We start from the raw sequence: 22,182 nt of genomic DNA, 5'->3' as shown, positions 1-22,182 counted from the left end.
AGAAAGCATCCCTTTAATTAGGCTCTGGGGGAATTTGTGGCTGCAAGGAAGCACTTGCCACAGCCTGTTCTGCCCACAACAGACTGAAGTGCTGTGCTCAGGGTGACGTGGCTGCCTGTCACCCCAGGCTGCACACCCAGGCTCACTCAGATAAGCTGGGAGAGCCCGGTTGTAAACAGCAGCGTGGCTGCATTCCTTCCACACCACACGGAGGTATTTATAGGGCTGAATGCAGGAAGCTTAGGAAGGGGTGAAGGGCAGCCCTTTCCAACCATGACCCAGCTTCAAGGGCAGCAGAGCAACAGCTCATCTCCACCCTCACTCATTCTACAACTCAGACAGCAAGCTCAATAAAACATCTTTATTCTGTACATTTATATATAGATGCTTGGGGAACAGGGACAACCCCCAGCATTAGAAAAATTCAAGACAACAAAACAGCAATTATGAAGAGCATGGCACCAAGAACAGTCATGCCACAGATGGCAGGGATGAGGTGAGACCGACTTCAGCGCTGTTTCAGAGGAGGTCACAACAGCCCGTGCCCGCTTTGGGGCAGAAAATACCAGGACTGCTGTAAACAGCTGGTATCCCCTCCACCCCCCAGGCAGCTTTCTTTGTGACCCACTAGCACCGGAAGAGCCTGCTGGCAGCTGGGGCCTGCCCCTCTTGCAGGCATGGGTGAAAGACCACGTCACCATAACATCCAGACCACTGCCAGGAAGGGAAGAAAGAGCTCCTGTCTCCCTGGTGGGCTGGTGGGGAAGAAGCAGTTTTCAGCTTGGCCAGTGCTTCCCCCAAGAGACAGGTCACTCTGGAGCTGCCTCTGGATCCCTTCATATACCACCATTTCACCAACTACCCCACACTTCAGTGCACTCTTCACGACATCCTCAGGTCAGCACAGGCTGCTCAGCAGCCAGCAGCCCAGAACTCGCTCTTAGGATGGCAGAAGGGCTGTTTGGGTGTCCAAGTGCTATCACAGACCCTTGCCCTTCTCTTCCGTCAGGGCTGGCAGGCCACCACACCATGCGACAGGGCTGGCTGAAGGCCTGTTGCTCACAGCTGACACATTTGGTCTAACAGTCAATGATACAACCAAAAGCCTATGTACAGCTATAGAGGCCCTGCTGTGCCCCCCAGGCTGTGAGCAGCCTGGAGCAATGGTCACACAGGGGAGCTGCACAACAGCGAGACAAATGTGCTTAACTCTTTGTGCACGAAGTCCTTTGCTGGCAACACCAGCTTTCCTCTACCAACAAACTCCAGTGGCAAGGGAAAGAAAATAAGTCTTTCTTGAGGAGAAACAGAAATAAAATGACGCCACTGTCAAATCACATCGAAGTCCCCTGGTTCTGTTAGTACCACAGCCTGCCCTTCTCACACATGAAGGCAAACATGTGAGGAGCAAACTGGGCTGGGCCCTGGAATAGCCACACCAGGGAGCCCACTGCAAAACACTGCTGCTGACATGCAGGTGACAGCTGCAGCCAAACATCCATGGAGACAACCTGCACGTGCCAGCACAGGCCCAGGCCCTGCTCTGCCCCACAGAATGGCCTCCTGCCCAGCTGCTGCAAGGAACAGATGCAAGTCCAAACTCTGCCTTCATGCCATTATGTCGGAAGGCTCGGCCACATGGAGCAGCCACAGCTTCCTGGAGTCAGAAAGCAAGATGCTGAAGGAGCGTGTACGTGTGAGTGGGGAATAGGATACTCGTCCAACAGTAAGACACTCAGATTGGAGTAATGCAAAACCAACACACAAATGGACACACAGCAGATTAAAGCCAACCAAGATTAAAATGGTTTAAAAGTGTCCTGAACACATTTTGAGAGGTTCAACCAAGCCCCTGCTGTGGGCAGCGGAGCCTCTTCCATCCCCTGCCCAGAGGGACGGGCTGCAGGATGACTCAAGAGAGGATTATCAACCCAGTGCTCAAAGAGCAGAAATGGGACCCGATCTTGTATCAGAGATGGAAAAACATCCCTTCCCTGCTGGTCTTCAAGGGTTCTGCACCTCCCAACCAGTGATTTTCAAACAGTAAACAAAGCCAGAACTTGTCTGCCCAGGTCTGCCTCTGATCTATTCTGAAGGAGGGCAGGGTAACAAAAGCTGCACGCGATGTGGAGAGCATGCTTAACTTGCCCCATGTACGGCACTGAATGCAAGAAACTCTCTCAGGCTCCATCTCACAGTGTAGAGGAGGGATACCCACACCAGAATGGGACAGCAGCAGCTCCAGGCATTACTCAGAGAGCCATGAGAGCTTTCATCCTTCTCCCCAGTTGCTGGTGAATGGAGATCTCTCTGATCTAGTGGTAGTCAGAAGCTCAGCTGTCCAGGCCCCAGGGACTCCTCCAGGCCATTTTCTTTGGTGGTGATGGCTTGGAGATCAGTGACATGCCCAATGCCTTTGGTGACTCCTTCACGGAAAAGCAGTTTGGCTCCGATCTTCAAGTATTCAGGATGCTTAATGAACCTGAAACGGACAACTGCCTTCTCTCCTGTCCGCAGCTTGTCCTGAAGAGAAAAAGGGGAGAGTTTAGACTCATCTACCATACCAATGCATGCAAGGGAAGTGTGCATGGATGTTAAGAAGACCTAAATGTGCAGGCTGCCTCCCTCAGACTTCATAGCTTGAGCCCTTCCCATCATTGTATTCATAATAAGAGACAGGAACGCACAAGCTCTGGAGAACAGAGAATTCATCTCCCTTCACAGTCTGGCTGTAGTCCATCATGTGGCTTGTTTTGTGAGGAGGGAATTCCTTAACATGTTGGGAAGAAAATCAATCAAATAGGCAAGCATAAAGGGGTGGAGTGTGCTCCCAGGAAGGGACAGAGCTACTGAAGATACCAGTAGCCGTAGCTTTACTAGGAGGCATAGCGGAATCCCAACAAGCCCCCCAGAGAGGTCTGCCTTTCTCCTCTTTCCTTGCATGCCTACCTTTCCGTGGATCTTCTCTACTATAGCAGTCTGTCGCACATTTCCCACGTGCACCGTCACCTGAAACCCCTTTCGGAAAGTCGTGGCATGGAACAACAGCACAATCTCAGCTTCAAACACTGAGCAGATGGTGGGGTTCATTTCTGGGCTCACCATGACCATGCCCTGCACAACAACCCAAAGTTCAGACAGTCAGGGCCAGCCCCCTTGCTTCTGAACAGTATCCAAAATCACAAACACATTTCCACTTCGGGATTTGGGCTTGCATTCCATTCTCAACCCTTCATTCATCCTTCTTCACAGTCTGGTCATGTCCTTCCCTTTCAGCAAATTCCTTGCAAACAGCTCTACCTCATTCCCACCCTACCAAGAGGGGATCTCCAGGGAAGTCCTGCTCGCTGGACCCAAGAGGAACCTGTCAAAAGCAAGGCTCACCTTACGCAGCAGGGAGCGGTCAAAGGGCCCCAGGGCCAGCGTGGCTGCCTGCCCGGCCCGCAGCACCCGGCAGGCTGAGCGGTTGCGCTGGATGCTGCACACCTTCAGGCGGAGGAACTTCCCGTCGTCAGTCGGACCAACCACCAGGTTCTCCCCTTCTCGACAGATCCCGCTGCCCAGAAGAGCGGATAGAGTTCATCAGGAGACGAGGAAGAAATTTCACCCTCCAAGATTAACCTGCACAAGCTCCCCAGGGCCAAGGAGGTGAGTGTCCTTGGACTCCTACCTGAGACTAACACAGGGGTAAAGCTGGTGGGAAAGGGGATTTCCTACAGTAGGAGCAAAAGCCACATTATCAGTCCTAAGAATACCAAGTATCCCCCAGACAGGGGCCCAGTGCTCTGCCACCCTGTGATGGTTCTGCTGGAGAGACTCTGGCCGACACCTGTTTTGCATGGATGTGCTGGTGGCCAAACATGACCAATGGTCTGCTCACAGCACCTCCCAATACCCCGTAGGGCTTTACCCTCACTTGGCTCAGTCACCTGGAAGCAGTCAGGACTGAGACTCACACTGCTTCCACCTGCAGTGGATGACTCTAACCTTGTGGAAGCTCTAGCAACCATTTTCACACCCACTTTTGTCTGCCTGGCCTCACTTACCTCGACAGAGTTCCTCCCACAACAGTCCCCACCTCTGGCACAGTATAAATTTCATCAACCTGCAGAAAGGCAACAAAAACAAGCTGCTCAGACAGCTGTGAAACAGCATTCCAGAAAGAGAACACGGTGCCCACCCCTTGTGTGGAGGGAGGTGAGCTCTCTTCAGGTCACCAGACACCATCTCAGAGCTTTAACCAGCTCCCACTGCCTTCACATTAAAGGAACCTCTGCCTTTTAAATGGCAACCAGAGAAACAATCATATCCATGAGATGCACATCTCAGGATAAAAAAAAGCCAAACAGCCTTTTTCCAAGGAGTCAGTCCTTCCTTTAATGCTTCCTGACAGTCCAGGAGTTCACCCGGTGTCCAGAGCTCCCAGATGTTTGTCACATGTCACAGCAATAAGTGCAATACCAGAACTGGAAACAAACTATCCTTACACACCTGAAACTCTGTGAGTTGCTGCATTAGTTCTTCCTGCTCTTTACTGTTGGTTAGTGGAGGGAGGATGTTGAGGAAGACTTTTAAGAGATCCAGGTTCTCCCCAGAAACGCTGGACAGTGTGAAGATTGGGGTGATGCTGTCAGACACAAACAGACAGGAATAAGCAGAAGGCCAAAGCGCAGCTGCAGAAAGTGGCTGGCATTGGGAATCTACCGAGTCTGGCAAGCTGACAAGAGCCTACAGTGATAAATGGCAAGAGGGCACACGGGCTAGGTACAACTCTGCAGTAACCCCTGCCTCAATGGTTGGTTGAGGCATCAATCCCCTGCCAACCCACACTTCTGTCATGGATGAGTAACTCTAGTGTAGCCTCAGATGCCTTCTACTCCCAGAGCCCAGTAAAAGGCCTGGGAGAGGAAAATGCCTTCCTAGAGGATGCAAAGGTAGGAAACTTGATGACAAGCCAAGATGTTCAAGATGCAGTTGCCTTCTCTGTGGTCACCCTACCCCAGCTCTGCACAGCAGCCCAGTCTGAACTCTCCATTCCCAACAGAAAAAAGAAATTGTCCCTTACTTGGGAGACTGTGCAAACTGCTGAGCTGCTGTAACAGCATCGTCATCTGAGTTCACAAGGAGGGGGAGCTTGTTGCAGCCTGGCTGCTTCAGGATTCGCTCCAGCTGCTTCACTGTCCGTTCCACAGTGGCTTTTGAACACAAGTCAACTTTGCTGATGACAATGAAGAAGGGGACCTTGAGGGCCATGGCCAAACCCAAGTGCTCTCGCGTGGTGCCTGCTGCAGGAAGCAAATGAGTGTAAGTTCAGTAGCAGTCACAAGCCACTGTTGCTTGTTTATGGGATAGCTATGTCTCCTGGCTCTCCCACAGGCCCACTCTAGAGGTGTCATCCTAACTACTTAGTTCACCAGGCAATGAAAAAGTAAATTTTTTATTTTTAACAAAAGCAAACAGCAATCCAGAAAAATACAAACTGCCAAGATTTTTTGTGGCAGATCTGTATGCTTCAGAAAGATGCGGTAGCTTTCATTCTCAGCCTAGAGTTTGCCAGAAAACAGCCACAAAAATGTCAAGGATAAATGTGAGAGAACTCCAGCTGCCTTTTTACAGGGCATCAGGATTCTGCAACCCTAAGAATATGTCAAAGTTGTTTTGTTTTGGGTTTTTTGTCCTGACAAATACAGCCTCAAATTTCAAACAAAGCCTCTCTGTCCAGGGTACAGATTAATGCGGTCTACAGCTGGTAAGAGGATCCCAGCTCTGCTCCCCTCCCAGGCACTGGCTTACAAGAAACCAGTAGAGGCTTCCAGACTAATATTTTATTTCTGACAACCATCCCCAGCTAACAAGGACCCACCCCACTATTGTCCATTTCTCTTCACACATTGCTGTCAATGCATGCAGGCAGGGCAACACTCACCAATGCCAGTGTTGGCACTAACCACCAGCATAGCAAAGTCTGGGCAGTAGCTGGTAAGGCCAAAGATGGTTGTTTTCAGATACTTGTGGTGGCCAGCCAGGTCAATGAAAGTGATCATTTTGGATGAACTCTCACAGATCTCTTCTGCTGTTCGGGAGTCACTGTAATTTACCACCTGAGGAACATAAGGACTTGGTGAGAGTAGGAGCTCCCCAGGCAAGTGAAGAAAACCCTGCTCTTATCTATTCACTTTGACCTCAGAATTACTGAGGAGCAATCATTCACCATGGGTGCAAGAAATGATGCCTGTCGCAAATAGAGAAGTAGCACTCAGGTTCAGCTAAAGGGTCACAGAGCTGTGCCACCTCTCTTCCCTTATGTCCCACTGACAGTTCTAATAAGAGGGCAGTCCTATACCAGGTAGGTAGACTCCCAGCTTCCCATCTTTCTGAACTCAGAGCCCACTCTCTCACCTCTCCTTTGCTGTTGAAGCCAAGGATCTCAAAGCTGATGCTTGACGTTCTTCCTGATTGAATTTCATGGAGATGACGGAAGAGGTTGAGGCGCGCTCTGCCTCGTCCATTGTCCAGCTCTCCTTGTGTTAGGACACCCAGGAGGGTTGACTTCCCTGAGTCCACATTCCCCAGCACAGCTACTCGCAGGTCTAAGAACTTCAGAAAGAAGAACAGAGAAATCATTAAGCTTAACCACTGCTGTGCTGAGTGTGTATGAACTCTACATGACAATGGAGCTGGGCCTCAGAGAGCTTCCCTCCACAATGGACACTGTGCAGTGTAATTTTGCTCAGATTCTGCTCTTGATTCCAGCAAACCACTGCCCTGGAGTTGTGATACACTCTCCAGAGTTGTGATGTCACACAGCAGCCTTTGATACCACAAAAAAATAATTTGCTGCAGCAGGAACTCTAAACCCTTCCTTGTTTGCACACTGGCCTGCATCAGAACTGTTACTGTAGAAGTGAAATAATTTCTCACCTCTGATCCCAGACAATCTCCCCTACGGGTATCTGCCTCAACCACTATCTTGGAGATAAAAAGCGTTATCATCAAGCCTCCCTCTGGCAGCTCTTTATAGGATCTGCAATGGGCCAAACCATGACACAGTGCCTCTAGGGCTTGGGCTCCCATCCAAAAAGGAAGCTGCCTGTATGAAGCCTCTAAGTCCCTGGCAGGAGAGGATGGCCAAGCTGCAGGTCCCTACCTGCTGGTTGTCAGGCACCTTTCGGACAAGGACCTCTGTTATCTTCCTTGGAACGTCACTGTCGTAATCGACCTCCCTCTCCCGCAGCACCGTTATGTCAGCCCCAACCCTGCCACACACAGAAAAAGAAGGAGTCAGACACACTGGCACTCGGCAGCTCTCACACCTCTAGAATCACAGCTGGCAAAGTTAATGAAATGAAGGCTGGGAACAGCCGGGAAGGAGCCTCCAGTCAAAAACCTCATCACTGCCTTTGTATTTCCAGAGCCTCATGATAAGGGCCTTTCAGTCATACAGGGACTTTGTAGAACAGAGCCACCAGCTTCTCAGGGGACTCCTGGGGCTGAGCCTCTCTACTGGAGCCTGTTTATGCCTGTGGGCCCCGCAGATGGAAGAGAACACGTACTTCTCTGCCATGCGGCGCAGCGTCTTGAGCGAGGCACGCATCTCCTCCTCCGAGAGGCCCACCAGCAGCCCGTTGTCCTCCACGCCGATCTGATAGACGGCCTCGCCTCGGCCTTCCTGCAGCCGCCACTTCATCTGCGTCACCAGGTGCTCAAAGCGATATTGCGAGGGATTCACTAGCTTTAGCTGTTGAACGGAGGGAGTAGTTACAGCCACAGCCTGGACGCAGAGGGAATCCTGCTGCCCAAGCCAGCAGCTCCCTAACCTGACACCATTAAGCAATGCCCCCAACTCTGACCCACCTCCGGAAAACACAGCCCATGTTAGTGTCTGCACAGAAGTCTCAGGACAGGGAAGAAAGAAAGGGTTTCACAAAGGCACACACATATGGTAGCCGCACTTTACAAGATCTTGGCAAAGAGATCTGCACCCGGCCTGCTGAGGGGGTAAAGGCAGCACTCTTGGGCCTACCAGTGACACAGGAGTCAAGTAAGTGAAAATGGCAAAAGAGCCACAAGGAAGTGACAAATTATTATAAGGGACATCTGCAGCTCTCTCAAAAGGAAGAGGATTTTAGGAAAACCATGGTGGGTCTCATCTCCTAAAGCAGTTTTCTAAAAATTAGTACTGAGACCAAACTCTACCAGCTCAGTGTACTGGTTATTGGTTTTTGCTAGTAACAGACACAGAAGATGACTTATAGCTCCTTAGTACAAAGCCCACTTTTCTGTCCCTTCCCTGGACATGTTCCCTGTACGCTGTCTTTGGTGAAGTTACTCACTGCAAAATAACACTCTATGAGGAAGACCTCCTTCTGCAACCCCAAATGGCTCACCTTGTACTCGATGTTCCCATCTTCTGCCTGGTCAGAGAATGAAACAAAACAGAAAGGTCAGATGCTATGTCAGCAGGGACTTCTGTAGGCATCACCTGCCCAGATACTCTGCAGCTTGTGCTGACAGTTTCAGAGAGGGGGGAAATGGCAGAAATATGCTGTGTGAGGTCACAGCCTCCTGGTCATTCATTCCTGCATTTAACTGGAACTTACTTCAGGTTTGTTCCTGCTGTTTGCATCCCACATGACAAAAACTAGAGAATAAAACAGAGTGACACAGGGGATAACACTGCTTGGGGGGGATTTTATTTTTACTGCCAGCAAAGAATAGGGCTAGGCTAACAGTCACAGAGTGAGAGTTCCAGTTTCAAAGAGGCACAGACCAGCAGATGATTAAAAGTCTTCCCCCTCAACGATGCACGACCCACACTGCCACCCACCTACAGTATTCCACTCCCACCAGCAGCTTCCACTTATTCAATATGCACAGAAGCAGGGGACTGGGAAGAAAACTCGCTGTCTCCTCTCCTGCACACTGATACCCTCCCTCTATTATTTTTTCATTGATTGCTCCTCATATCCTTGCATAGCTTCTCTCTGCAAGAGAGAAGGCTACAAACGTAAGAAAGCAAGCCACTAACTTATCTGAAGTACAGCAAGCTGCACACTTGCCTGGAAGTTTGGCCTGGGATTGTCGTAGCCCAAACCAGAAAGCCTCAGGTATTCACCAAGCCCACTCCAACTACCACAGGCTCCAGCTTCTGAACAGAACGTGTAGTGAATACTGAAGCAACATTCCAACTGATTTGGCCTCAAGAGCACCGAGAAAGGGCTGGAGCCTGCAGGAAGCTAAATTGCTCTGGCAGATTCAGCTGAGGGCCTAAGCACTTCCTTTTCCTCTGGACACCAATTTGCATGTCAGAAGAGGCAACAGCCCTCTTCTTGCCTTCTAGCTCAGCTCCTAACCGCAGCGGTGCTTATGGTGGCAAAACACCAAGAGAGGAAAGCTCTGAATTGTCAGATCAGCTCTCAGGCAGTACAGCTGTGCAGTGAAAGAGGCATACTTGCAGAAGGTTTTCCTCTTTCCATCTACCAGCTTTCCAGCTCTAAGAAAAACACTACACTCGTATACTGTGCTGTCCTCTAAATAAGGGTGCGGGTCTCTTCCCCGGCAACCGAGACTAGAAAAGCAACAAGCCCAGACTTGCTGGGCCACACACCGCACAGTGCAGCCAAGGACAGGAAGCGGTGCTGAAACCACAGGGGGCTGTCCAGCCTCCAGCTGAAAGGGACAAAAATGCAGCTGCGGCTGCCGGGGACAGTCCTGCCCATGGAGAAGATCTAACAGTGGCAAAGTGCTGGTCTCCCTTCCTGCCAAGAGTCACAGCCCTGCCTTGTGGCGGAACGGCTCCCGCCCAGCACAGGCTCCTCAGGGTTTTACAGAAAGCTCACGGAGTGGGGCCAAGCAATCGGCTCCCGGGCCACGTCCTGCTCCCTGCAGCGACAGCCTTACACTGCTTCGCACTCTGTCAGCAGCCTCTGCATCTCCACGCAAGAAGGTATTTGCCAGATTACCTGGGCAGGGAGTCACTTGAGTTTGGCAGCTGGAAAGGGGCTTACGCCCACCAGATCGGCTCTCCGGGAGAGATGCCAACGGGCTGCTCGGGACGGCGAGTCGAGCAAGGCTTCATTTCCGAAGCTCTTTGGTCCCCAGGCAGCAGAGCCCGCACAGAGGGACGCCAGGCAGGAAGACACCACCGAGGGACTTGGGCTGGGGGGCCAGGCAGGGAGCTCGCTGGCACCGGGGGCACCAGCCCCGCCACGGCCAGCACCGGAGCAGAGAGCGGGGCAGGAGGACGCTCCGCTCTGCACGCCGCGGCTGCCGGCTCAGCCCGCACCAGCACCGCGGGACCCGCGGCCGAGCGTCCCCAGAAGGTGCCCCCAGCCCGATGCGCAACCTCCCCGTGCAGGGGCTGCCGGACGCGGGAAGCCCGCGTCGCACCGCGCAGCTCGGCGGGCTCCGTCCCTCCGGCCCCGCAGCAGCGGAGCCCCCGGCCCTGCCCGGGACCGGCGCGGGGCGCCGCGACGCCAGGCCCCGGGACGGCGGGAGCCCCCTCGGCGGGTGACGGACCGCGGGGGCCGAAGGCCCGGCCGGGGGAACTCACCTCGGGCGGCAGGTACGGCGGGTTGCTGGCCTTCCCGCCCCGGCTCCGGCCGTTCTTCTTCTTCGCCTTCGAGCCGCCGCCGCCACCGCCGGGAGCGGCTCCCCCGCGCCCGCGCAGGGCCCCCCCCGCCCCGCCGCCCGCCGGCCGACAGCAGCCCCCGAAGAGCTCCGACACCCGCGAGTCCATCGCGGCCCCGCCGCCCCGCTGCGGCGCCCGCTCCCCGCCCGGCCGCCCCGGCCCGGCCCCGGCCCCCCGGCCCCGGCGTCAGCAACCGCCGCCAGGCGCCCCGGCCCACCGCGTCCCGGCAGCCGGTGCCTACAGCTCCCGGCGCGCCCCGCCCCGCTCGGAACTGCAGCTCCCGGCGCGCCCCGCGCCCGCCCCGCTCGCTCCCGCACGGGCTCCCGCCGCGGGGGCGCATGGGAGTTGGAGTCCGAGCGCGGCGGCGCCCCCTGCCGGCCGCCACCCCCTCCCCCCCCCGGCGCCAGGCGCGGCCGCTCCGGCAGCACCTGCCGGGGCCGCCCTCGGGAGCCGCGGCTGCTCCCGCCCCGGGACCCGCTCCGAGCGGCGCGGGGCCGGGCCGGGCCGGGCCGCCCCGGGAGCTGCCTCCTGCCCGAGCAGGCTCTCGGGCCCTTCTGGCGGGCAGCCTCGCCCCCCGCGCAGGGAGCGGCTCCTCCCGCCGCCCCCGGCAGCGACCGCCCTGCCCCGGCCGCGCGGGGGAGGCTGCGCCCAATGGGGCCCCGGCCACGTTGTTTGCAAACACCGCCGCCCGCAGGCACCGAGCGCTCCCCGGCTCCGCCTCCCGGCTGCCGGGAAAGGCGGGCCCGCCGCGGGGCCGCGGGGATTCCCCCGCGCAGGCCCCGGAGCCGACGGCGCCTCCACCGGGCCGGGGCGGCTGCCGAGCTGCGGGCGGGAGGAGCGGCCCGGCCGGCTCGGCCCGCCCCCCTGCCCGGGGCTGGGCTGCCCACGGGCCCTCCCCCTGCCGGGCCGGGGCGGGGGCCTCTCTCCTCCCGCCCGGACATGGCGCCGGGCCGGCTCTCCGCCGCTCCCAGGGAGCCCCGCGGCGGCGGCCATGCCAGCCCCGCCCGCCCGCCCGGCGGCGGCCGGAAGATGCCGGTTCCCGGCGCGGCGGCTCTGCCCGCGGCCCCGCTGCTCGTGGCGGAGGGGCCGCCGGCCCCGGATCGCGGCGGCAGGGGGAGGCCCCCGCCGCAGAGCGGGGTGCTGCTGCCCTGCCCCTCGGTCTCCGTGGTCTTCCCGGGGGCCGTGAGCCGGGAGAGCTGCTGCCGCTTCGCCGGCGAGCTCCTCAAGCACGTCCTGCACCAGCGGCACCAGCTCCCGCTGCCCTACGAGCAGCTCGCGTTCTTCTGCCGGCGGCCGGCGCCGGTGGGTGAGGGGCCCGGGGGGCGGCGGGAGGGTCCCTGGGCCCGGCGGGGATTGCCCCCGGGGCTCCGTGTGCTTCTCGCTCGGGGGCTCCTGCGCTGGCGGGTCGGCTGCTTCCGAGCTCAGCGCTGCTCGTGGCTTTGGGCCCCAGTGCTGCCCCAGCCTCGGTTAGGAAAGCTCTAGCTCCGGCGCTTGAGGGTCGCGGCGCGTTTCCGTGTATCGCCTCTCGTCGCCGGTTCTGCTCGAAGCGCGTTACTGCTTTGTTGCTCAGCCAAGTGGGAGAGAAGTTGGGGCTTTTTCGGATCTCTTGCTTCTAGCTGTGTCTCTTAAAAGGAGCTTAGAACCTTCCGTGACCCTCAGGGCCGGGCCGGGCTGGGCTTTCTAAAGAGCGTGTTGGGACCGATAGGTCCCAATAGTGGAATGTGCTAATTTACTTGTGGTTTGCTCTCCAGGAGGGAGATGTGAGGAAGAAGGCAGCCTCCGTGGACCTGGCGAGCAAGAGGTGCCAGCAGACGCTGATGGACCTGGAAGGACTGCTCCAGCACTTGGAAGCGATGTTTAGTCTGACCCCGGTTCCCCGGGTTCTTTTCCTACTTGGAGGCACCGTCATGAGCCCCAGGGAGCTCTATGAGCTCAACTTGGAGGGCGTCTGCGAGGGCAGCGCTGAGGAGAGCCTGGAAACTGCATCCTGCGTTCGCAAGCTGTTCCACTCGCTCTTCGTTGCGGACGTCTTCAGTGAGCTGCAGGCTCTCCCTGCCACGGACACTGTTGTCATGCTCCAAGGACGCCGTGACTGTGGTGTGGATTGGTTCTGGCCCAAGCTCAACTATAAGGTACCGACCCGAGGGAAGAAGCTAACGGTGACCTTGTCCTGTGGTGGAGAGATGCACCTCAGCGCCTCGTCTCCTCAGCACGTGGCTTCTACCTGGGAGGACTACATCTGGTTTCAAGCGCCTGTGATGCTCAAAGGCTTCCAGGAGTGACCTGTGTTCTGCGGAACTGTAACAGAATCTTGAGTAACCCTTGGTGCTGCTTTGAGCCACTGTCAGTTTATCAAATGCAACTGTCTTTTCTTGTCAGTCTGGGTCTCTCTCCCAGGGCACCTGCTGCCTTCCTGCAGCTGGACTGCGCTCGTGTGTCTTCATCTCCTGAACTGTTGTTGAAAGCAAACGCTCCTGAAGGCACCGTTGCACACAGGTCCCGTGATTCTTTAGGGACCTGAGTTGCGGCACAAGAGATGAATTGGTGTGTCGGGAGGCAAACTTTCCTGCTGCTTCCTTACTGAGTTGGCAAATGCTGGATAAGGGCTTCTCTCTCCTGAGCTGTAATGCAGGCATTTTTCTGGAGATAATCGCTACCACAGCTGAGAGATAGACTGGGGCTCCAGACAACGTATGTGATTATTAAAACACTTGGTCGTTACTGTTCCTGTAAAAGGAGACAAAGGCCTGTGCTCTGGTCAGGCTTGGGCACTCAGGTGTTTGCCCACCTGCTTGGTACAATTAGATTTCCCCATAACTCCGTTTCAGTTCCTTGATAATCCAAAGAGTGAGATTCTCAGCAATTGGAAGGCAGATCTTGTGCTGAGCACTGTCTTGTACTGATGAAAAGGAGAGGCTGGAGTCCTGTGGAGACAGGGAAGTGCATCTTCCTCTATGTATCTGTTGTGTAATGAGCTTAATGGCTCCAAAGAGCTCTATTCCATTGGAAGAGAAACTGGAGCCTACTGGAAGTGAGGTTGCCTGCAGATTCTAGCTAGCAAAAGTTGCACGGTGGGGTGGTTAAAATCCTTTCAGAGGAGGGTAGAGGTTGAAGTAGCTCTCAACGCTTGGTGCCTATTTTATCTTTGACCTGTTGGAATAGAACAAAGTTCTAGAACTAGGAGGAATTTTAAGTTGATATTTTTGAGCCTGGAGAGGACTCGGAGTGCCCTATTCTTCATTAACAGCTGTTTACAATGTGTAGTAACTGCTAAAGCTGCTAGAAGGGAAAACCTGCTGGAAGGAAGAAAGCTGCCTTTTGTGCAGCTGCCCACTTGAATATAGAGCTGCAGGTCTCTTGAATTAAAATGTAACTTGCACGTAGCAGTGTTTGTGCCCAGGAGATGAAAACCCTTTACACTTCCAGCAAAGCTGCTTATCATGCATATTTAAGAATGCTGGCCCTCAGGTATTTAAAGAACTTTGGAAGAGAAGCCTCAGTTCTGATGAACAAGGTGCTAGTTCTTTTCTGTTCCCTTCCCCAGAGGGTTTCAATGTTACTGCATTAAACTGTTTACATACTGGGTTACACTTGAGCTATGAATGCAGCAGTGATGTGGTGCTGGGAATGAAAGAAGACAAGATGCTGGTGATTGTTTTTTTCTTAGCAAGAACTTTGGAGCTTGTTTAACAAATTCAGTACTATAACCATTATCAAAATAAAATGCTGGTTACTTTATGCGATTACATTGATCTTATTTAATCCCTCAAAGTGGAAGTTCTGCTGGTGCTGGCAGAAGAACTTGATTCCATTCTATGGGTGTATCTAAGCTGCAGGTTCACAGCCGTTCCACCTTTCTGACAAAGTGCAGGATGTCTTGTGCCAGAAGCCTTGGTTCCTCAAAGGCAGCAAAATGCCCTCCACGTGGCATGTAAGAGTAAGTGACGATATTCTTGAAGGTCGTCTTTGCCCAGGCACGGGGTGTGTGTACTAGCTCCTGAGGAAAAGCATTTTTTTTACATTTCACAGTTCTGGTGTACTATAAAATCCCTGCTCTTTTCCAGGTTCAAGAGTGCTAGACTATGTGCAGTACTTGTACAGAAAGAGATCGATCACTTCAGTCTTCCTTTTCCCTTTTCCTGTATTTGGATTCTAATACATCTATATGAAACAGGGTTAACAGGTACAACAGATTCTGAAATTTTCTTTAGATTAAAACAAAACCTGGATTGCAGTCAAATTTTCACTTAACCATTAACTTTGATCTGCAGAGAAATCAGGATCATGTTAAAATGTACAGGTGCCAGCACAGATTTTTGTGATACTCTCCCTTCCTTAGAACCCACTTACTTATTTCTGTGCTTTAATTCTCAAGGTAAATAGTTATTAATCCTACGAGCCATGGTACGTAAGCCCCGAGCATCACAGAAATCATCCTTGTCAAACCTAGTTTGCTGGCGAAGACCAGATTCAGGTGAAGCCCTTTGACAGATCTAAAATTAAGTTAATGAACAGAAGGTTCATTAGAGCAGCCTTCCAGTACCTGAAGGGGCTACAGGAAAGCTGGGGAGGGGCTTTTTGCGAGGGCTTGTAGAGCCAGCTGGGCATGGCCTGACTGAGAGTGACATGGTCTTTGAGGTCATCTGCCCATCCATCCCGGGATATGGCTTCTCGGAGGCACCGCGCCAGAAAGGTAAGTGATGAAAAAGCTCTGTTGGAATCACCAGGTTTTTTGAGTAACATCTGCAGGACCCCTGGCCACTGCAGTTTGTGACTGCAGATCCTTGGCACTGCACGTAACGCCTCACCACGGCTGAGGCTCTGGGGCTGGCTGTGACAATCTGGAAGGCAATGGTAGCTGGAAGCCAGGTCTGCTTTCCACTTGCTCCCCTTCCCACTCAGTTCCTGTCATCCTGTGTTCTCTTAATTGCCAAGGAGGGAGGCAGAGCAGTGTAGCACCCTGTGCCTTCACACCGCAGCATGCTCGAGTCTCTCTGTCAGGCCACAATCTTTGGCCAGGGGATGAACACTAGGACACACAGGTCTCCTGTGTTTCTATTGACCTACAGGTTTTGACAGCATAGCAACTGCTCGGATATTTCATAAGCTGATGAACAGGTTGGGCTTCAAGAAATACTACCTGCAGGGAGGAGACTGGGGATCCCGTATTACCACAAACATGGCCCAGATGCTGCCACAGTGAGTAGCCACGGGAACTGGTGCAGAAAAGCTGCCTCCAGTTCTTACCCTACCTTCTTGCTCCATGGTACTGGTCCTGCCTTCTGTTCACCCTGCCTCTCATCCCTTCTGCTTTGTTTCCTCCAGGGACTTCACCCCCCCTTTGCCTATGTTTGTATTTCCATGCTTCCCATTGATACTGGTAGAGTCCTCAGGCTTCCTGCATGTCAGCGCTGTTTGGCTTCTCTTTCACTAGCTGTGGAAGTCAAGCCTGTGGCATTCTGATTCGAGCCCTCAAGGAGACAGATCGCTATTCCAAATCAGGAAGGAGGTCTGTTTGAAATCAGCAGGGAGAAAAGGAAGGAAGGAGCTCGGTCTTTCAGGAGCTGAACAGTACCATGAAGTATAGAACCGACCTGCAATGCAGAGTTGAGACTGACTGGAAAAGAAGCACAATTACCTTCCTTAGAAGTTGGCATCACAGCTCCTTGTTTAGCATTTAATGGAAAAGGTCAGAGAAGAGAGAAAGTGGGAAAGCTCTTAAAGCAGTTAGATGGCATGCTGAGCAGCTCCCTGTTCCTGAGGGCAGCTGTGCTTCACAGCACCCAGAGCACTGTGGCCACATGGGATCTACTCAAGCTGTTGCAAGCCAATGCCAGGGGCTACTGGCTGTCAGGTGCTTCTGCGACGTCCCCCCCAACGTGGAGGGCTTTGTGAATAAGACTGAGGGCTCACACGTGGCGCTCGCCTCTCACGGAGGAACGGCCGCTGCAGGACTGTATTTGAGAGCGGTGAATACCCCCTCACCACACACAGAAATTGCTGCTGAGACTAATGTTTAGTTTACAAATTAATGGGTTTATTAGGGACTAATACAAACTAAGGGAGCAAAGTTCAGCAGAGGTAGACTAGGTATATAGCAGGAAAATAATTCAAAGGTACTATGGTCTTATTAAATGCACACTCTGAAGGAGAGGTGTGGAATCAATGGAGAAAAAGGGTAGGACTTGAGCCCAGCAGGAAAGTTAGAGTGTGTGTGTGTGTGTGCATTTACCCTTCCATAGTATGGGGTACCTGGGATGTGGCTGGCAAGGCTTGGCAGCAGGTCTGCAGGGAGCCGGCTTCCCTGTAACAGGGGTGACTCCCCAGCAGCAGCAGATGTGGCTCCTCCACGAGTCACTGCTGGCTCCAATCCCGGGGCAGAGCGGCAGGTGGATCGGGCAGGCAGCTGTGGGCTCTGCTCTGGCTTGGCTCCGGGGTTAGGCTGGGGCAGGCAACGGTGGGCAATGGTCCCTCGGGAGCGGGCCGGCTCCCCACAGACCAGGTACAGGTGGCCCCCCTCTCGGCTCCTGCGGGCAGCGGTGCTGGGGTTCACTGTTCAAATCAGCCAATTAGCGTTGGCCAGGTACATACTCTGTCAGAGGCAGGCTTTAACCTATTGTCCATTTTTTCTGCCAGTTATCATAACCCTTCTGCTCATTTCTTGCTGTGGACTTATCTGGAAATAAAGAGGCCTGTTCCAGTCCGTCCTTGGCTAAATCAGCTAAAAGACACCACTCTTGCTTTGCTGGCTTGAAAGGCATTTTGTTTAGTCCTATGTGGGGGGAGAAAAGATGGACCGTTCCCCACACAAACTTTTCAGCCTGTTCCCTACAACACAGAACAATCCCAGATCAGCAGCCAGAGCTTCCAGTATGGACGCGCCACATCTAGAAACTGAGCACTCAGAGCTAACTTCACACCAGTGGCATGGCTGGGTGGAGATGGCATCACCTGTACCAACTTCTTGAAAATCAAGAGACAGAACGTGGCTTGATTTAACCTTCTGTTCATTTACTTAATTTTAGATCTGTCAAAGGGCTTCACCTGAATCTGGTCTTCGCCAGCAAACTAGGTTTGACAAGGATGATTTCTGTGATGCTCGGGGCTTACGTACCGTGGCTCGTAGGCCTCAGCAGGGAAGACGTTCAACGAGTGTACCCTTTTGTGCAGAAGAACATCTATGAACTTCTGCAGGAATCTGGATACTTGCACATCCAAGCCACCAAACCAGACACTGCAGGTAATGAGCCTTCTCTCTAGTGCTGTGAACAGTGTGTGCTAACTGCTTCTGTGTTTGAGAAGCCATGAGTTCTGGTGACTGAATGCAAGGCCTGGGGACAAGAACTCTGTCAAAGGCAGTTCAAAGGAACAGCTCAACAAAAGATGGAGGCTACAAATACCACTTCTCCAGGTCTTTTATATGGCATGCCACTTCTCTTGGGGAAAGACCAGTATGTCTAGTCTCTGACCAGACAAGTAGCAGAACTGTTGTAAGGAGAGAACTGATTTACAGGTGAGAATGTCACAGGGAAATGAAGCTTCAAAACTCAGAACTCTGGCAGAATCAAAGAGCTGTGGATCCAGTAATAACATCGACTGATAATAACATACATCCAGAGCATACTTCATGCCCCATAGTTTTGTTGTGATTCCTCTTCCAGAGTTCCAAAAGAAATTAAACTGCCTTAGGAAAAGGATTAACTTCATGGATTAATAACTATTTACCTTGAGAATTAAAGCACAGAAATAAGTAAGTGGGTTCTAAGGAAGGGAGAGTATCACAAAAATCTGTGCTGGCACCTGTACATTTTAACATGATCCTGATTTCTCTGCAGATCAAAGTTAATGGTTAAGTGAAAATTTGACTGCAATACAGGTTTTGTTTTAATCTAAAGAAAATGTCAGAATCTGTTGTACCTGTTAACCCTGTTTCATATAGATGTATTAGAATCCAAATACAGGAAAAGGGAAAAGGAAGACTGAAGTGATCGATCTCTTTCTGTACAAGTACTGCACATAGTCTAGCACTCTTGAACCTGGAAAAGAGCAGGGATTTTATAGTACACTAGAACTGTGAAATGTAAAAAAATGCTTTTCCTCAGGAGCTAGTACACACACCCCGTGCCTGGGCAAAGACGACCTTCAAGAATATCGTCACTTACTCTTACATGCCACGTGGAGGGCATTTTGCTGCCTTTGAGGAACCAAGGCTTCTGGCACAAGACATCCTGCACTTTGTCAGAAAGGTGGAACGGCTGTGAACCTGCAGCTTAGATACACCCATAGAATGGAATCAAGTTCTTCTGCCAGCACCAGCAGAACTTCCACTTTGAGGGATTAAATAAGATCAATGTAATCGCATAAAGTAACCAGCATTTTATTTTGATAATGGTTATAGTACTGAATTTGTTAAACAAGCTCCAAAGTTCTTGCTAAGAAAAAAACAATCACCAGCATCTTGTCTTCTTTCATTCCCAGCACCACATCACTGCTGCATTCATAGCTCAAGTGTAACCCAGTATGTAAACAGTTTAATGCAGTAACATTGAAACCCTCTGGGGAAGGGAACAGAAAAGAACTAGCACCTTGTTCATCAGAACTGAGGCTTCTCTTCCAAAGTTCTTTAAATACCTGAGGGCCAGCATTCTTAAATATGCATGATAAGCAGCTTTGCTGGAAGTGTAAAGGGTTTTCATCTCCTGGGCACAAACACTGCTACGTGCAAGTTACATTTTAATTCAAGAGACCTGCAGCTCTATATTCAAGTGGGCAGCTGCACAAAAGGCAGCTTTCTTCCTTCCAGCAGGTTTTCCCTTCTAGCAGCTTTAGCAGTTACTACACATTGTAAACAGCTGTTAATGAAGAATAGGGCACTCCGAGTCCTCTCCAGGCTCAAAAATATCAACTTAAAATTCCTCCTAGTTCTAGAACTTTGTTCTATTCCAACAGGTCAAAGATAAAATAGGCACCAAGCGTTGAGAGCTACTTCAACCTCTACCCTCCTCTGAAAGGATTTTAACCACCCCACCGTGCAACTTTTGCTAGCTAGAATCTGCAGGCAACCTCACTTCCAGTAGGCTCCAGTTTCTCTTCCAATGGAATAGAGCTCTTTGGAGCCATTAAGCTCATTACACAACAGATACATAGAGGAAGATGCACTTCCCTGTCTCCACAGGACTCCAGCCTCTCCTTTTCATCAGTACAAGACAGTGCTCAGCACAAGATCTGCCTTCCAATTGCTGAGAATCTCACTCTTTGGATTATCAAGGAACTGAAACGGAGTTATGGGGAAATCTAATTGTACCAAGCAGGTGGGCAAACACCTGAGTGCCCAAGCCTGACCAGAGCACAGGCCTTTGTCTCCTTTTACAGGAACAGTAACGACCAAGTGTTTTAATAATCACATACGTTGTCTGGAGCCCCAATCTAGCTCTCAGCTGTGGTAGCGATTATCTCCAGAAAAATGCCTGCATTACAGCTCAGGAGAGAGAAGCCCTTATCCAGCATTTGCCAACTCAGTAAGGAAGCAGCAGGAAAGTTTGCCTCCCGACACACCAATTCATCTCTTGTGCCGCAACTCAGGTCCCTAAAGAATCACGGGACCTGTGTGCAACGGTGCCTTCAGGAGCGTTTGCTTTCAACAACAGTTCAGGAGATGAAGACACACGAGCGCAGTCCAGCTGCAGGAAGGCAGCAGGTGCCCTGGGAGAGAGACCCAGACTGACAAGAAAAGACAGTTGCATTTGATAAACTGACAGTGGCTCAAAGCAGCACCAAGGGTTACTCAAGATTCTGTTACAGTTCCGCAGAACACAGGTCACTCCTGGAAGCCTTTGAGCATCACAGGCGCTTGAAACCAGATGTAGTCCTCCCAGGTAGAAGCCACGTGCTGAGGAGACGAGGCGCTGAGGTGCATCTCTCCACCACAGGACAAGGTCACCGTTAGCTTCTTCCCTCGGGTCGGTACCTTATAGTTGAGCTTGGGCCAGAACCAATCCACACCACAGTCACGGCGTCCTTGGAGCATGACAACAGTGTCCGTGGCAGGGAGAGCCTGCAGCTCACTGAAGACGTCCGCAACGAAGAGCGAGTGGAACAGCTTGCGAACGCAGGATGCAGTTTCCAGGCTCTCCTCAGCACTGCCCTCGCAGACGCCCTCCAAGTTGAGCTCATAGAGCTCCCTGGGGCTCATGACGGTGCCTCCAAGTAGGAAAAGAACCCGGGGAACCGGGGTCAGACTAAACATCGCTTCCAAGTGCTGGAGCAGTCCTTCCAGGTCCATCAGCGTCTGCTGGCACCTCTTGCTCGCCAGGTCCACGGAGGCTGCCTTCTTCCTCGCATCTCCCTCCTGGAGAGCAAACCACAAGTAAATTAGCACATTCCACTATTGGGACCTATCGGTCCCAACACGCTCTTTAGAAAGCCCAGCCCGGCCCGGCCCTGAGGGTCACGGAAGGTTCTAAGCTCCTTTTAAGAGACACAGCTAGAAGCAAGAGATCCGAAAAAGCCCCAACTTCTCTCCCACTTGGCTGAGCAACAAAGCAGTAACGCGCTTCGAGCAGAACCGGCGACGAGAGGCGATACACGGAAACGCGCCGCGACCCTCAAGCCCCGGAGCTAGAGCTTTCCTAACCGAGGCTGGGGCAGCACTGGGGCCCAAAGCCACGAGCAGCGCTGAGCTCGGAAGCAGCCGACCCGCCAGCGCAGGAGCCCCCGAGCGAGAAGCACACGGAGCCCCGGGGGCAATCCCCGCCGGGCCCAGGGACCCTCCCGCCGCCCCCCGGGCCCCTCACCCACCGGCGCCGGCCGCCGGCAGAAGAACGCGAGCTGCTCGTAGGGCAGCGGGAGCTGGTGCCGCTGGTGCAGGACGTGCTTGAGGAGCTCGCCGGCGAAGCGGCAGCAGCTCTCCCGGCTCACGGCCCCCGGGAAGACCACGGAGACCGAGGGGCAGGGCAGCAGCACCCCGCTCTGCGGCGGGGGCCTCCCCCTGCCGCCGCGATCCGGGGCCGGCGGCCCCTCCGCCACGAGCAGCGGGGCCGCGGGCAGAGCCGCCGCGCCGGGAACCGGCATCTTCCGGCCGCCGCCGGGCGGGCGGGCGGGGCTGGCATGGCCGCCGCCGCGGGGCTCCCTGGGAGCGGCGGAGAGCCGGCCCGGCGCCATGTCCGGGCGGGAGGAGAGAGGCCCCCGCCCCGGCCCGGCAGGGGGAGGGCCCGTGGGCAGCCCAGCCCCGGGCAGGGGGGGCGGGCCGAGCCGGCCGGGCCGCTCCTCCCGCCCGCAGCTCGGCAGCCGCCCCGGCCCGGTGGAGGCGCCGTCGGCTCCGGGGCCTGCGCGGGGGAATCCCCGCGGCCCCGCGGCGGGCCCGCCTTTCCCGGCAGCCGGGAGGCGGAGCCGGGGAGCGCTCGGTGCCTGCGGGCGGCGGTGTTTGCAAACAACGTGGCCGGGGCCCCATTGGGCGCAGCCTCCCCCGCGCGGCCGGGGCAGGGCGGTCGCTGCCGGGGGCGGCGGGAGGAGCCGCTCCCTGCGCGGGGGGCGAGGCTGCCCGCCAGAAGGGC

At 53.9% G+C, this 22,182-nt stretch overlaps 4 protein-coding genes across 5 annotated transcripts; 2 read left to right on the top strand and 2 right to left on the bottom strand.

The window, feature by feature from the left end:
- Nucleotides 1-347: 347 nt before the first annotated feature.
- GTPBP2 (GTP binding protein 2) lies at nt 348-10,753 on the bottom strand. Of its 2 annotated transcripts, none has more exons than XM_051614991.1 (12): nt 10,553-10,753; nt 8,388-8,414; nt 7,554-7,738; nt 7,148-7,256; nt 6,400-6,597; nt 5,927-6,101; nt 5,066-5,285; nt 4,492-4,627; nt 4,047-4,105; nt 3,385-3,556; nt 2,950-3,114; nt 348-2,523 (listed from the first exon to the last, which is right to left on the bottom strand). In XM_051614991.1, exons 1-12 carry the CDS (start codon nt 10,736-10,738, stop codon nt 2,326-2,328), a joined length of 1,830 nt encoding a protein of 609 aa, XP_051470951.1. In that variant the 5' UTR covers nt 10,739-10,753; the 3' UTR covers nt 348-2,325. The 2 variants fall into 2 exon arrangements, with proteins under 2 accessions (XP_051470951.1, XP_051470952.1); XM_051614992.1 differs by lacking the exon at nt 10,553-10,753 and adding an exon at nt 9,963-10,532.
- A 528-nt stretch (nt 10,754-11,281) lies between these two features.
- On the top strand, nt 11,282-14,368 carry LOC127382894 (MAD2L1-binding protein-like). The gene is made up of 2 exons (XM_051615044.1): nt 11,282-11,932; nt 12,382-14,368. The coding sequence occupies exons 1-2, from the start codon at nt 11,282-11,284 to the stop codon at nt 12,910-12,912; spliced, it is 1,182 nt and encodes a 393-aa protein (XP_051471004.1). The 3' UTR covers nt 12,913-14,368.
- An 876-nt stretch (nt 14,369-15,244) lies between these two features.
- Nucleotides 15,245-18,188, top strand: LOC127382109 (epoxide hydrolase 1-like). The gene is made up of 3 exons (XM_051613272.1): nt 15,245-15,323; nt 15,700-15,829; nt 17,656-18,188. Exons 1-3 carry the CDS (start codon nt 15,257-15,259, stop codon nt 17,888-17,890), a joined length of 432 nt encoding a protein of 143 aa, XP_051469232.1. The 5' UTR covers nt 15,245-15,256; the 3' UTR covers nt 17,891-18,188.
- Nucleotides 18,189-18,991: 803 nt separating this feature from the next.
- On the bottom strand, nt 18,992-21,813 carry LOC127382107 (MAD2L1-binding protein-like). Its single transcript, XM_051613270.1, has 2 exons — nt 21,428-21,813; nt 18,992-20,978 (listed from the first exon to the last, which is right to left on the bottom strand). The coding sequence occupies exons 1-2, from the start codon at nt 21,788-21,790 to the stop codon at nt 20,448-20,450; spliced, it is 894 nt and encodes a 297-aa protein (XP_051469230.1). The 5' UTR covers nt 21,791-21,813; the 3' UTR covers nt 18,992-20,447.
- Nucleotides 21,814-22,182: the final 369 nt, after the last annotated feature.

Source organism: Apus apus, chromosome 3 (genome assembly GCF_020740795.1).
Source record: "Apus apus isolate bApuApu2 chromosome 3, bApuApu2.pri.cur, whole genome shotgun sequence".
NCBI classification, from domain to species: Eukaryota; Metazoa; Chordata; class Aves; order Apodiformes; family Apodidae; genus Apus; species Apus apus.
This window is presented reverse-complemented; position numbering and strand designations above follow the sequence as displayed.